Here is a 16,092-nt window from a genome sequence, read left to right as displayed (position 1 = left end):
TGAAGAAAAGCAGCACGATGCTTACTTCAAGCTTGAAGTCAAAGCAAAAGTTTGAACCACCCTGCTGGTTAATAAATAACAAAAATTCGGAAATTGGAGAATAAATTCTGAACAAAAAATATCTAGTGTAGGTATTGCCTCGTTAAGAATTTTATTACTTTTAGACAATTCAATAAATAGCTTAATCCTAAATGCAGACTCATTAAAATGATTCAGAGGATGAACTTCCATGATAATCAATTCCTCAATAATAACGCATCACCAAAAATATACAGTGAACATGTGAGAGATTTCTAGCATTGTCCTGGTATTTTGGGATAAATTTTGGATTTGGCTTCAAGCCTTAATCTTTGCTGTGCATATTCGGAGGAGCTGTTTTCTGAACCATTCGTTTAATAACTACGTTCCATGATAAAGAAACCTCCATCAAAATTTTTTTTTTCGTTAAAAAAAATAATGTAGACGTCGCGATTTTTAGTTTATAAAAAATTGCTATGTACACTGATAAAAGTACTTATTTATTCCAAACGAAATTCGATAACTATTAACAAATGATAGACACCAAATAAATATGCGTTAATAGTTAACGAATCGCAAATGTCACGTCAAATAAAGTTTCTAAAAAAAACATTCGATACTTATGTACGAATAAACATTCGGGCGAAGCGAATCGACGGGGAAAAGTACTAGGCTGGATGATTCGACATATTCTATAGGCTTTAGTTGTTTTGAGATATCTCGAATTAGGCAGTTTACTGACTAATGTAGGAAACCTCTTTTTGTTATGAAAGAAGGTCCATACAAATTTCTGCTAATTCAAAACCACTCAGTAACGAGATATTTAAGTTCAATGAAGATATTCACATCTCCAACTCCTTTCATCTCTCTCCATACTTCATCTTGCAACAGGTATTCGACAACTTGTCTCTTTTTCTCTCTGGTAACGGCAAAGATTACGTGACTACACCTTTACGAGGATGATCACTTGCTCATTAAGTACAATGAAGGCTCAGGGTGGGAGTAGGGATGATCCCTAATTCACTGGATAACTCTAGAAACCTGTCATTTGTCAAAAATACGGGTTCTTTATACCCTCACTTCTTATACGGCCCCCATTTACCCAGTCACGTTTGAGAATAAATATTCTTTTAGTGAACAAAAGGCTTCGAATATATTCGGCTCATTCGCTTTCTTCGATAAATATTTCACGCCTGATCAGTAAATATCATGAGGTTCTCCTGAGCCCACAATCACGGAAAATAAAATTCCCTAATAAAATGATTTCTTTACCTCTCCAGGTATTTCCCATGGCATATCATGTCTTAACATCTTCTCACCACTTGAGCATCGAATGACATTAGGAATTTCTGACGGATAAGTTCAAAGGAGTTCAAATTCCTCGTACTCATAATGTTCATCATTACATGTATTATCTTGCGCTAAATTTGCTATAGATGAAGGCGATTCTTCATATCCTTGACGCATTTCATCGCCACTTCCATCACAAAAAAGAAACATTGGGTATTCAACTTTTTGATTAGGTGGTACTAGAAATGGTTGAACAATTTTAATGAAACTTTCCAGAGATTTTTTATCGTGAAGATAAAATCCAACACAGCAACTGGGATCCATTTTAGAAAGTAACATTTTCCTGGGAGAAGAGCAGTGAAAACTAGCGAGTGAAAAGTTGGGTTTCCATACATCGACAGCCTCTTGACAGTAATGTGGATCAAGATGAATCAGTTTGTCTTCTTGATATCCAATAAAGTATAAAGAATGTCGTGGCCGACCTCCAATAACACCAATGCAGACTTCTAGACTGAGGAGAGCAGTTAAACAAGGTCCATAACCTGAATTCAATTTATCTGCACCTAATCGCAGGGGAACTAGGAGAATTAATGATCTCCAAGTGCCATCAGAACGTTCGCAGGATCTTCTCACGTCTTCTAGATAAACTGAAAATTATTTCGTAAATTAAAAAATAATTTCTGGAAATTCAAACTAAAAATTTAGGGAACAAAATCAAAATATAGTTTTCTCATAACTTAAAATGAAAAAGCATGAGTGGCAATCTATTTTCTATCACTATTTCTGCGTCTACTATTAAGATTCCATTTTTAAAAAAGTTGTTCCTTTTACCGGCGCAGTCTTGGGCGACATACACACTCAAGTTGTCCAATTCTTCATGTCTAGTAGCAGCAACTTTGAAAGCTTGACTTAGGAGATGAGCTACCGAGGCTGGACCGTACCAATCCCCAGCTCTTTTACCAGTCGAGGCTCCCAATGATACAAGAGAGTGGATTGAAAAAGGAGACTGCGCTGCTGGCTGATCGCCAAACCATTTTATAATCATTCTGTGTTTACTCTCTTCTGCAAATTGTTGGTGCGTTTGAATTGGTTGATCTGGCCGCCACCTCCAAGCTAATGAAAGGTAAATAAAATGTAATTTATAAAGTTAGAAATGGCAAGAAATTTTTTCATTCTATGAAAATAGTTTTGTTAGTTGTTAGATTAAAAAATCGTTTCTGACAAATATAAATTTCCTGACCAACCAGAAGGCAGGAGAGGTAATCATATGAGCTACAAAGATTTTGTCAACGAAGTGTTGAATGATATAGTCTAATTAAAATGGTAGATTCACGCTCACTACGCAAATTACGATTAATATATTTATGACTCACCTCTTCCAAGAAAGTGACAGACAAGTGCTTGTGCCAACATCATCTGCCCACTCCTGAGCATGCATCCCCATCCACAATCAGAAGTAAAAGACGAGCCATTCAATATAGGAAATTCTCGTCTATAAGTTAACCATAATCTTGAAACAAAGTCTCTCTTGAAGCCCTCCATACTCTCGTCGAAATTTGTAGCATCTTCAGCGACAGAAATATCACCACTAGAATCTGTATCAAATCCAACAGCCTCAGAGGCAGTCTCAGGAGATTCAGCTTTTTTATGGTAACTTGCACCCAGAAGCCACACTGGAGATTCCTTTGAGAAATTTGTTTTCAGCTTAGAGGTCCATCCTGCGGAGCAAATTTTATTACTTCAGGAACTTAATATTTTTTTCTCACGGAATAATAATTTTTGTATTGATCGAATTATAACAAGAAACGCGGAATAAATGATAACCATCTAATTTTTATATTATAAACTTATTAAGGTAGATATAATTATCGCAAAGAAGGGTCAAAGTTATGACATTATTCATTTATTTATTATGTTCTTGGTCCAATTTAATAATTCAGTCAATCATTTATCAATTTATTGTAAGGTCTAGTTAATAACAAGGGCGGAACCAGACCCGAGGGAGGAAAATAGAATCAAAATGCTCACACAAACCGTATTTAACATTGTGCCACATGGTGAGCAACTTGGTCTTCACTTTGCTATCGACATCAGCTCCTACAGTTGTATCGCTCAGTGGATTTTCCTCTTCAGCTGTGGAAATCACTGCCTCAGGTATTCCAGTAATTTGTTCGGACGGGACCAAACTGGCGAACCAATTTGTTGTAGTATTTGTCAATGCATCTGTAAACAAAATAACCATAAAAACGTAAAATTCTGAGCCCTGGGCGTCAACAAAATGGTGTTTTCAGGGGCCACTCTGGAGAATTTTTCTCCTGTTAAAAATCTGCAAGCATCAGTCATGAGAAATGTCGTCTTCTCCTCATTGATTTTCAATTATATATTTTTATTACGTATTCATAATTTATGTTCATGTAAATTTTGTGTTAGCATAATGAAAAAAATGTCCCCATTTAAATTATCTCCTTGGCATATTATATTTATTATTTTACGTTCTACTCCTGATTATCTTCTGACTATTTACATTCATTGCAATTTGTCAATATGTTTGACTGCCCCACTTCTGGAAATTAGTCGTCTCGTCAAATTATCGGCTCATTATAAGTGGATTATGCAACACGTGGAGAGATTATAGTGTAGCAATCTGACGATAGCTCGATGAGTTCGGGTGAGTAGTTTTTCCGTTATTGAAAAATAAAGCTCGAAATTTAACGTTGGATATTTTCAAATGATATACTCATGCGATTTCCTCTATTCAAAACCACAGAGATTGTTATCACGAGACCTAGACTTTCACGAAGTTTGAAGTTTCTACCTCAATTATGTTTAAAGTTATCGGGGCAGCAGATGAATTCGTTGAGAAATTGAAAGAAATTGCAATAAATCCTATTTTCCATGGCAGGGTGATTAAATTCATATGTGATAAGATAGGAATCATCGTGACCAATATGTTGAATAAAAAAAAGTAAAATTGACTCAATCGAGTCCCAGATATTTGCAACAACGATTTTGGAAAAATCGCTGGATCTGCGGAACAACAAAACCCAGCGGGACTGAAATGTAGCGCTGACCTGTGTCTTATTACTATCCACTACCAACCAAAATTTAAACTAATTCGTAATTACAGTTCTCATGTTATTGACCCAGTTCTGGACACTCGCATACACATACACACATGCATATCGTGCCCGGAGTCATATCTTGACATTTCAGACTGTACTGAGTCATCCAAGCCGAATGAGAAAATTAGAAAAAAATTGGTTTTCAAAGGTATTCCATTCGGAACTAATACATAATTTCCCCAAATAGATCCACCAATTAAACCACCTAAATAAGGACTTCTCTGTTACTGTCATTTTTTTTCTGGCTCCCCCCAGATTCCTTCACACATCCTGCCCCAGTCGTTCGATTAACTTTCAAAAATAGTTCTGTATTCCATCCCATCCGACTATAATTAATTAACTCATTATCTGGAGTGCCATTAAATTTATTGCTCATGATTTTATTTTAGTAAATTACTCACCTAACCTGTCTCGCGACATCTTTACTTGTCCAAGCATGCTGATGCACTCCTGATTTTTGTAACAACTTCACACGATATACACAACAAAAATCTTCACTCATAATAAAACAGTAAAACCATCCTTTGAATGCACTTATTACCAGACAACATCGTCGACTGATTAACAATGGTACGATATTAGTTATAAGTACACGTAACTGTTTCGTTCGATTCTTCAGAAATTTTTCACTTCACTCCCACGTCTTCCAATAGAAACAAATTTGTTTCATATTGGTTTCAGAGGAAATTCATCGCAGTGAAGAAATTTTGAAAGTAACACTCACGGATAATTTCCAATGGGAATGGTAGCCATGGTAGGTTATGAAAGCGGTTGTAAATACAGTCTGAAAACTCTCCATCTAATTTTCAATGGTGGGGATGGCTCCCTTAAACGGCCACAGATGTTGCAGTATCAACAGTCACGGCTTAACGTGCGACGTGAACAGAAGATTTTTTGGTTCAGTGATGAGTGCGATGAAGCAATGATTAATTAATTATACCATTCAAACATAATGCGAGTAGGGGTCATAGCCCTGAACGTGTCAAATTACGGAGGTCCATATTATCGACGGAGTTATTACCGCAGCATAGGGGCTAGGTCACTGTGCTCTCTGGATAAATTGAGGTACATGACTGGGGATAAGACAGGGCACGCGTATGCGGGTGTCGATAACAGTGAAAGTGGGATTTTAAATTATTTTTGGGAGGAATCAATGGGCTGGGGAGTGTTGTGAGATAAACGGTTAATGTACCGTGTTGAAGGAAGACGGATAAAAAACAAAAAAAAAATATCCTATACATCGAAAAATAATTAAAACCCATCAAACTTAGGAAATTGACATGTTTTTCTTTGTGGTCTATTTTTTCCGGGATTTAAGGAAATGATGCGGTTTTTAATCGGTGAGTAACCTCGAAATATTGGCGGTCAATTATAAATTTATTGCTCTTCTTTTAATGAAAATAGAGAGATTAAACCTTGCGTGTTTAGTCATGAATTAAAAATTTAATCGATAGACATGAATTTCATCCCTTGACCTCTGATGGAACACTGCGGAATTCGTGATTACTCAGGGGGAATCCCCAGAACAGTAATTGCGTGATATGAAAACTTTATTTTTTCCGTTCTTATCATGATAGAGCGATAGAGCGTATGTCAATCTATTGAGGATTGAATTCTGAGTGAATGGGGACCGGTTTTATTTCTTAATCTTAATTAGGAGGGGACGCAAAGGGATCGGCTGGAGTCCTCTTCTTCATGCTAGAGTGTTTATTCCGACGTTAATTTTCATTGTGCTCGTATTACCTTTTAGATTATTAATAACTACACCAAAAATACGCAGTTGAAAAAGTAATAATTGCGATGAAATTGTAGGCGTCACGTGAATATTTAAATGATGTTTACAACTACCAGATGTGTCTAACGCCATCTAGTTACAACGTTACTGCGACGTAACAGTTATTTTCAAAGAGGATAGACCAAAGTAGAGGCTCAGTTCTGGGGGTTTGACTGACGCCAGTTTCTCCACGTTACCGACACGATTTCACCCCCGAGGAGACGGGGCGCCACGAGTCCTACTGGGGTATCTGCATATCGGCCAAGCGGGGGGGCTCCGTTCGTACTTGTTCAACTGTACAAATGATCAACTGTACACAGAAGTTTCAAACAGTGAGAGCACCGTTTGAAAATTCTAAAATTCTAAAAAGCTAGGCTGTACATGTGGCGCTGGGTCCACATGTACAGCCTAGCTTTTTCTCTCGACAGTTGAATCCCTTCACGGTGGTACTCTCACCGTCTGAAAATTTTGTCTACAGTTGATCATTTGTACAGTTGAACAAGTACGAACGGAGCCCCCCCGCTTGGCCGATATGCAGATACCCCAGTAGGACTCGTGGCGCCCCGTCTCCTCGGGGGTGAAATCGTGTCGGTAACGTGGAGAAACTGGCGTCAGTCAAACCCCCAGAACTGAGCCTCTACTTTGGTCTATCCTCTTTGGTTATTTTTGTAGAGGTCGAAGGCATGAAGAAAATCAGTTTAGTACAGTTTAGACTTTAGCCGGACAGTCTGGACTCCGGCGAAATACATTGTAAGTGTGACATAATGATAATTTTTATTCTTTGAATCTCGGCTGATATAATTCAGCATCCGACAAAAACCTTGACATACCACGAGACAATTTGCAAGATTCCTCAAATAAATAACTAATTACATGTACTAAATCATTTTCTATCAATTTTTTTTCGCAAGTGTTCGATTAATTTTATATGAGATGAACATTTGCAACAATCATTCCCTTGATAAAAAATAACTTAAAAGTAAAGAACGTAACAAGAATCCATAAGAAACTGTGAATTATTTCATAATTGGGAGGAGAATTAAAACAGTGAGTTTCATCTCCAAAATGGTTTTTATGAAAGTCAACTATTTATTTGTCTTTTCCAATTATCATAACCTACTAATTATAATTACACAACAATTTTGCTATGAAAAAGAATCGTTGCTTTATTTGCAAATCTCATGAGTGATGTAAAAGTCATGACCTGATTTTTCGTTGACTTTCAATGTTCGAAAACCAGTTGATTGTCAATATAATTTTTTTTATGTGTAATGTTTAATTTTTCAAAAATATTTGTACGTTCTCTTTATTATTGCATCGAAATAAATATTAACTGTAAATCTGTTAAATCTGGAACATGGAATTATTTTGATTGTGGGTGATTTTATTGCACTATTTTTTTAATGAAAAAAAAATGATAAATGATGGAAGAGATTCTTTCAATTCTTTGGAATTTCAACTCCCTACGAGGAGGAGGAAGTTCTATTGACTTTTGATTTTGCATCAAAATAATGATAAACAGGCAACTCAGTTAACAAATACCCTCATCTTATCATTTTCATTCTGTACAAACAACCTCGTAAACTCTATTTTTTTCATGCATATCAATTACTATTATGTATACACAATGTAAATAATTGGCTGGAGGCCATCAGGCGATGCAAGTGGCAAGTTCTCGCGAGAGCTCGCAACAAATTACGTTGAAAGTTGACATAAAATAGTAATCAGACAATTTATATTGTCGGCCTGGCTAACGTGCCTCCATACCAAGAACCCTCCAATCAATACGGGGCAAACCATTTGCTCCCCCAAATTTTCCTCTCTTCATCACGACAACAAATGTTCAGTGGAAGGAGTAGACACGTCATCAATATCAGTGGATAATCATCAACTTGCCCTAAATTCCGTTCGGTCTTTTTCAGCGAAGGCCATGAGACTTTAATTAAACAGTTGATTTTTACATAACTTATCACATTAAATCAAAAATCAGTCTAAAACTCGATTAAGCTGAAGTGTAGAATTATTGCCTCCTCATTAGTAAGGCCCACCAAAGTGTCAGTGTTACTTAATATTACGTAAGAATACTTTCAACTTTCATTTGTTTTGATTTCGTTCATCGAAATCTACATTTACGTATTAATGAGATAACCAGTAAATCCCCTTCGATGGCCAAAAACAAACTTGGACTCTGTCCCCTTTTATATCTCTCTATTTCCTTTCTTCTTCATTTGAAATTCTGTTCATTCCGACTATTTGCATTTATGTAAATTTTTCGTCGATCGGAAAGACCTTAATCAAAGCATAAGTAATATGCACAAATAAACATATGATTTAATTATAGCGGTGAAAAATAAAAATCATTGATCGTGGTATTTATCCCACGAATTATTTTATTTGGTGCGCTTGACTCTGACGATCTCCCTAACTTTTTCACTTGTCGGCTACATAATGAATTCCCCTTGAGTAAATTTACTTGTCATAAAAATCCCACTTGAATAGAAGAACACTTCACAGCACGAATCAGTGGGAATATTAAACAATTGTAGAAACATCGGTCGGCTCAATTCAGATGTAAATGTTACAACTAGTTTCAAAGTAATCGTCATTTTGTCAATAAATGGGAATAACACTTATTTTTAAATTTCTAACCATCGCCAGAAATAATCTGTAAACAAATTATTATTATACCATTCATATAGCTGTATAATGGCAGTCATAAATAATGTAAACAGTTTAACCTAAATAGATGAAAAATAACCGTAATGTAGATTTCAGGCTGTGCACTAGAATATTGCAAAATAAATTCCAATAAAAGTTGATGACAAGAAAAAATCAGTGTACTTACAAGGCCGAAAAATTACTTTCATTATTTCTTGGCAAATTGTGACGGTCACAGAGCGGTTCGAGGGATTGGCGTCAAAAGCATCTGCTCATTTGACCGTCAATGGCGGTCACATGACCGTCATATGACGGATCATGCGACGCATTTGCATCTCCTAACTGGGATCATGAGTTCAATGATTAAGTGTTGAGAAGAGGCTTTTTACGCAATCGTTTTAAAGCCTTCATGGGGGGGAAAAATGTAAAAATGATCTTGCAGTGCTATCAAAATGTATCAGGGCTGTTTCTTGATATCCTCATAGAATGTTACCGTATACCGAGTACTTACGATCATTATGGACATGGGAGGGAAATTGATCATCGACTTTCCCTTTTAATGCTCTATTTCGGCCATTGAATATTTTCTAATTTTTTATATTCACATCACTTTGGGCCTCTTATTCTTGGGGACTGCATGGGATTCACACTGGAGGTCACGAGAGACCATGGATAGTTCGAGTTAAATACCGGCAGATACTACGGGGCCCGCTGTAGTTCTTCATGAACACATCAGGTGGCAGCAGCTCCACCCGGGGGATAGAGCTATGTTGATACTTATAAGTCAAGAGAAAATGTTCTCTGAGTTCAAACAATGATCTTATTTTTCGTTCTAATACCTCAGGGTACCCTTCAAAGCTGTCCCTTTCACATTATTATATTTGTTAATTAAAAAAATGGCTTCCTCAGAAAATATTCACCACAATTCAATACACAACTCATATGTCTCATAAATTTTTATTTTGCCACATCATCCATTGACTTTCACTGCGATCCAAGTACTTAAAATCACTTCACCAGACATTGAAATTTATGTTCTAGAAAAATCAATTCAACTGTAAAAGGAACCTCCTCGTAAAATTAACTGTAGTGAATCTCATCTACAAGAAGCCAGACGAGATCTGTAAATAAAAAAATCAAAAATCGATAAATTCTAGTCAGATGTTATCCTCCTAGACAATCTCTCATCTACCCAAGAATCTTCAAAACTATCAAGATGTACTCCGTCCGCAGAGCTGGCCGAACACTGGCCATCCGGCGGTTGACCCATCGAAATTTCGATGCAGCATTCGGCACTGATATCCAATATAAGCCAATTCGTAGTGTCTTGGTTGCTAATCGGGGTGAGATCGCCATTAGAATCTTTCGAGCATGCACAGAACTTGGGATTCGTTCGGTGGCGATCTACTCCGAACAGGACAAAATGCAGATGCACAGACAAAAGGCAGATGAGGGTTACGTGGTAGGTCGAGGTCTTCCTCCAGTGCAAGCTTACCTAAACATTCCAGAGATCATAAAAATTGCCAGAGAGAATGATGTCGATGCTATTCATCCTGGTTATGGTTTCCTGTCGGAAAGATCCGACTTCGCAAAAGCAGTGGTCGATGCTGGAATCAGATTTATTGGTCCCAGTCCTCATGTAGTTCAGCAGATGGGTGATAAAGTGGCAGCTCGAGCTGCTGCAATTGCTGCTGGTGTTCCAATTGTTCCTGGAACTGACGGGCCAGTGACAACGTCAGAGGAAGCGATGGCTTTCTGTCAAAAACACGGCCTTCCAGTGATTTTCAAGGCTGCCTACGGTGGTGGTGGACGAGGAATGCGAGTTGTTAGACAGATGGAAGAAGTTAAGGAGATGTTTGAACGAGCACATTCAGAAGCCAAAGCAGCTTTTGGCAATGGTGCATTGTTCATCGAGAAGTTCATCGAGCGTCCAAGACATATTGAGGTTCAACTCCTAGGAGATAATGCAGGAAACGTCGTTCATCTTTACGAAAGAGACTGCTCTGTTCAGAGGAGACATCAGAAGGTTGTGGAGATTGCTCCAGCGCCTCGACTAGACAAGAAAGTCAGAGATAAAATGACTGAATATGCTGTTAAATTGGCACAATTTGTGGGCTATTCAAACGCAGGAACTGTGGAGTTTCTGGTTGATGAGAATGGAAATTTTTACTTTATTGAAGTTAATGCGAGACTACAAGTGGAACACACGGTTACTGAGGAGATTACAGGAATTGATCTAGTGCAATCGCAGATTAGAATTGCGGAGGGAATGACACTTCCTGAGTTGGGCATGACACAGGAAAAAATATCACCTCAGGGCTATGCAATTCAGTGCAGGGTAACTACCGAGGATCCTGCGAAGAGCTTTCAGCCGGACACTGGAAGGATTGAGGTTTTTCGATCTGGTGAAGGAATGGGGATCAGATTGGACAGCGCTTCTGCTTTTGCTGGAGCTATCATTTCTCCGTATTATGATTCGTTGTTGGTGAAGGTCATTGCTCATGCTGGGGATCTGCAGTCATCCTGTGCGAAAATGAACCGAGCACTGAGGGAATTCAGGGTCAGAGGAGTCAAAACTAATATTCCGTTTTTGTTGAACGTACTGGAGAACCAAAAATTTCTGAATGGAAATGTAGACACTTATTTCATCGATGAAAATCCACAGCTGTTTAAATTTTTATCCAGTCAGAATAGGGCGCAGAAGCTGCTGAATTATCTGGGGACTGTTCTGGTTAATGGGCCCAGTACACCATTGGCAACGCCGTTAAAACCTGCAGAGATTAAACCGCATATTCCAGAGATTGATGTCGGTGAGTACGAGACATTTTCTCTAGATCTTGGTAGAATATGTTTCAATGTTTTTTTTTATCACAGCGACTCCGTTTACCTCGTGTCCAAATGTGTTCTTACGTTTATGTGTCTGAAAGACTTAAGTTAATTCGGCAGCTGTGGGACCTGCAGGAGATTCTGTATCGCATACATCGCAGGTTTCACATAATACTTCTAATTGTCAAAATAATTAAAAAAGCGTTGCTAAATTTATTCGAATAATTATACGTAGTGCTGTAATATTGGGGTATCTTTCACTGTAGAGTTTACGTAATATTGTTGTGAAAAAGTATTGCTCGGCACATCGGCGACACCCGCGTGATCAATAATCTGAAAAGTTGGCCTGGAATATTTTTTCGACATTTCTTAAGGAAATCGTTATTGTAGGGTTCCTCTGAACAAAAGAGGTAGATGGAACCATCTTAGGGGAAATTGACTACCTCAGAGCTCGTATAAATGATTTTCATTTTTCCATGCAGTACAATACAAAGCCACCGTTAAAGTTTTTTCACTAATTCATTTTTTTTAATAAATAAACCGTAGAAGTAATTTCATTCGGTATATTAGAAAGCAATGGAATCGATTAGGCAAGAGCTTGGTTTGCGAGAAATCCTCATTGATAGTTATTATTTGTTTCGCCCTTGTTGGGACACAGAAGGAAGTCTAATTAAATTGAGCAGCTGGGAAGCCGGTGATGCCACGAAGTTGATGAAAAGAAAGTGGATGAAGTGTGTCAATTGAGGTTGTTTTTTTTTTCAAGTTAAATTTGTCAATATCGTTTTCTACTAAATGGACACTCTATCACGTGTTCGTCAGCCTGAAACGATAACAATGCAAAAAAACTTTGCCTGTAATCTAACATTTTATAATACTGCATATCATTACATATAATATCATAATGGATTACGCGGTAAATGAAGATTATTGTTTTGTCCTTACTTTTCTTACAAATATACGCCGCAGTCCCGATTGCATTAAGAAAGCTAGAAGCATATGAAATTGCCATTTTTTTGATCTCATTTTACTGCTTCAGTCTTACTACGTTACAATTTTATTTGACTGTTTCAGTCTTTATGCTTTACCCTTCAAGACAATTCAATAATTTTTAGTTAATTTTGTGCCATTATTGCAGATACTTTGAAGCCACTTCCGGGCCTCAAACAAGTTTTAACAGAAAAGGGACCAGAGGGATTTGCCAAAGCTGTTCGTGAGCACAAAGGTCTTCTCCTTATGGACACAACTTTCCGAGATGCACATCAGTCTCTTCTCGCAACTCGAATTCGTTCTCACGATCTCCTGAATATCTCACCCTTCGTTGCTCACAAATTTTCCAATCTTTATGCCCTGGAGAATTGGGGTGGTGCCACTTTCGATGTTGCTCTGAGGTTCCTACATGAATGCCCTTGGGAAAGGCTGATCGAAATGAGAAAAGCTATTCCCAATATTCCATTTCAAATGCTCTTGAGGGGGGCTAATGCCGTTGGTTACACCAATTATCCGGATAATGTCGTCTACAAGTTTTGCGACCTGTCAGTGCAATGTGGAATGGATATTTTCCGAGTCTTTGACTCACTGAATTATCTTCCTAATCTTATCTTAGGTGAGTTTATTTCTTGAATTATTATCACTCCGTCGCACGTGTATCCAAAATATATTTTCATTATTGATGCTACGGTCAGCAAGTGACGAACAGTGTCATTGTTCCTCGAAGACATTTAAAATATCTTTGGAAAACTGTCTCATTCCGCCTTTTCACTAAACCATTGGCATCTCCAGAGGAATGAAAATATTTGATTTTTCAGGAATGGAGGCAGCTGGAAAAGCAGGAGGAGTAGTTGAGGCTGCCATATCGTATACGGGAGATGTGTCGAATCCCGAGCGGTCCAAATACGACTTGAAGTACTATACAACGCTCGCTGATGAGCTGGTAAAGGCAGGTACCCACGTGCTCTCCATAAAAGACATGGCAGGACTCTTAAAACCCAAGGCAGCTGGTCTTCTCATCGACGCAATTCGTCAACGTCACCCCGACATTCCCATTCACATTCACACCCATGATACAGCTGGTGGTGGAGTAGCTGCAATGCTGGAATGCGCTCGTGCTGGAGCAGATGTTGTTGATGTAGCAGTGGACAGTATGTCCGGGATGACCAGCCAGCCCTCGATGGGTGCAGTGGTGGCCTGTCTTCAGGGTACAGAAAATGATACAAACTTCGATCTCCGTGATATATCTGCGTACTCTGCTTACTGGGAGCAAACACGTACCCTTTACGCACCTTTTGAATGTACAACAACCATGAAATCTGGAAATGCAGATGTTTATCTTAACGAAATTCCTGGAGGACAATATACTAATCTGCAATTCCAGGCTTACTCTCTCGGTCTCGGAGAATTTTTCGAGGACGTCAAAAAAGCGTATCGAGAGGCAAATCTTCTTCTTGGAGATATTATCAAGGTCACACCAAGTTCCAAAGTTGTTGGTGATTTTGCTCAATTCATGGTGCAGAACAAATTAACAGCTGATGATGTGCTTAACAAGGCTGAAGATTTATCGTTTCCAAAATCAGTGGTGGAGTTCCTCCAGGGGGCTATTGGGGAGCCTCATGGTGGATTCCCTGAACCATTGAGATCGAAAGTGCTTAAAGATATGCCAAGGGTGAAAGGCAGGCCTGGTGCCAGTCTAGCGCCTCTGGACTTCGGGAAATTGGAGAAAGAATTGCGAGAGAGCCATCCAACAATTAGTGAGAAGGATATTATGTCTGCTGCACTTTATCCTCAGGTAACAGAAGATTTTCTCACGTTTAGAGAACAGTTTGGCCCTGTAGATAAATTAGAGACAAGGATATTCCTTACTGGACCGAAAGTTGGAGAGGAGTTTGAAGTTACGATCGAGAAGGGAAAAACGTTAGGAATAAAGACTCTGGCGATGGCTGAGGATCTGACGCCCAACGGCGAAAGGGAGGTATTTTTCGAGATGAATGGACAGTTGAGGTCGGTGTTTATTAAAGATAAGGAGGCTGTTAAGGAGTTGCACATTCATCCGAAGGCAAGCAAGTCCGATAAAAATCAAGTCGGAGCTCCAATGCCAGGAACTGTTATTGATATTAGAGTAAAACCTGGTGATTCAGTAGAGAAGGGCACTGCTCTTATTGTTATTTCTGCTATGAAAATGGAGATGGTGGTGCAGGCACCGAAAGCAGGAAAAATCAAATCGTTGGATGTTGCTCAAGGGACAAAGATTGAGGGAGATGATTTACTTCTCACAATGGAATGAAGGAATATCTCCATACTATTCAATGACTAGCGATGATTCCAGTGAACTCGCTGCTTTGTTGGCTGTTCTAGGGTGCTATCCATTTACTATACCAACGATTTCACGCTTTGATGAGCAACCGTTGAACAAACGCGAAAAACAGTTCTTCATTATCAGATGAATCATATACTGAATGTTGTGAGTGAGAGCGACTGGGCCAAGTGTTTACCAGGACGATGATTTTGATTAAGGGGGCATTGATACATCACACTGATGTGCAGAAACATTGAAACATTGAAATACATTGTACATGTAGCAACCCGGTGATAGGAAGAGTTTGTAGAATAATTTTGTACACTCATTATTACTCTGAACCTATCTAAGAGTAACTGATTTTGTCTTTGTTTTTTTAGCCAATTATTATATCGATCTGGATGAAATTGTATTGTCGAAAATTCAGTATGAACTGCCGTGGATCATGAATATAAGAACCATTCAGCTTGAAATATTTTGGTATCTCTTATCGAGAGAACGGTTTTAGTAGAAACTGTCAAGTATTTCGTTCTTCCCAAAATAATTCTTAAAAATAACTGGAGGGTGTTCAGTCATTTGAGAGGTGATACATAATTTCTGTCGTTATATAATTTTTAAATAATTCGACAATGAGCAACGAAAACAGGCGTAAAACAAATGTGACAGAACAATTGTAATGTAGCATTTGATGCTGTTGGTGATTATGTTATTTTATTATCGATTTTAAGGATTTTGAATGTATGGCAAAAAAGGGCTCACTGAAAAATCTCCTCTGGAGTCGTTAGTTCGATAATGATGCGGTTGAGTGCAACGGGCCCTCCGCGGTGAGTTTTAAGTGTTTGCATGGAGTGAGGAGAGGATAATATAGGTATTGAATTACGGGTGTGTGATGAGTATGGGGGAGGGATAGGAAGTGAAATATGAAAGGTAAAGTGTAAGAGGATGGAGCTGAATTTTAAAGAACAATGAAAGAATATTTATATAAATATGGTATTTATTTCCACTGTCACTGGCAACTCAGACATAAAATTAAAAAACTAAATTCCATAATTGATGCATTACTATAACGTGTCTAATATCCTGTATAATTCCGTTTCAATTTCCTCCCTACTGGG

The 16,092-nt window shown here is 38.2% G+C and overlaps 2 protein-coding genes across 5 annotated transcripts; one reads left to right on the top strand and one right to left on the bottom strand.

Annotated features, from left to right (window-relative positions):
• Nucleotides 1–121: 121 nt before the first annotated feature.
• On the bottom strand, nt 122–9,512 carry LOC135162307 (cysteine protease ATG4D). Of its 2 annotated transcripts, none has more exons than XM_064120623.1 (5): nt 9,374–9,512; nt 3,343–3,531; nt 2,682–3,026; nt 2,140–2,421; nt 122–1,955 (listed from the first exon to the last, which is right to left on the bottom strand). In XM_064120623.1, the coding sequence occupies exons 2-5, from the start codon at nt 3,362–3,364 to the stop codon at nt 1,381–1,383; spliced, it is 1,224 nt and encodes a 407-aa protein (XP_063976693.1). In that variant the 5' UTR covers nt 3,365–3,531; nt 9,374–9,512; the 3' UTR covers nt 122–1,380. The 2 variants fall into 2 exon arrangements, with proteins under 2 accessions (XP_063976693.1, XP_063976692.1); XM_064120622.1 differs by lacking the exon at nt 9,374–9,512 and adding an exon at nt 4,832–5,490.
• LOC135162288 (pyruvate carboxylase, mitochondrial) lies at nt 5,583–16,027 on the top strand. 3 transcript variants are annotated; one of them, XM_064120562.1, is made up of 4 exons: nt 5,583–5,770; nt 9,904–11,672; nt 12,824–13,291; nt 13,494–16,027. In XM_064120562.1, the coding sequence occupies exons 2-4, from the start codon at nt 10,079–10,081 to the stop codon at nt 14,963–14,965; spliced, it is 3,534 nt and encodes a 1,177-aa protein (XP_063976632.1). In that variant the 5' UTR covers nt 5,583–5,770; nt 9,904–10,078; the 3' UTR covers nt 14,966–16,027. The 3 variants fall into 3 exon arrangements, with proteins under 3 accessions (XP_063976632.1, XP_063976631.1, XP_063976633.1); XM_064120561.1 differs by lacking the exon at nt 5,583–5,770 and adding an exon at nt 6,871–6,954; XM_064120563.1 differs by lacking the exon at nt 5,583–5,770 and adding an exon at nt 6,980–7,251.
• The last annotated feature ends 65 nt before the right edge of the window (nt 16,028–16,092 follow it).

This window comes from Diachasmimorpha longicaudata, chromosome 5 (genome assembly GCF_034640455.1).
Source record: "Diachasmimorpha longicaudata isolate KC_UGA_2023 chromosome 5, iyDiaLong2, whole genome shotgun sequence".
NCBI lineage: Eukaryota > Metazoa > Arthropoda > Insecta > Hymenoptera > Braconidae > Diachasmimorpha > Diachasmimorpha longicaudata.
Note: the sequence above shows the minus strand (reverse complement) of the source record. Positions and strands in the feature narration are given on the sequence as shown.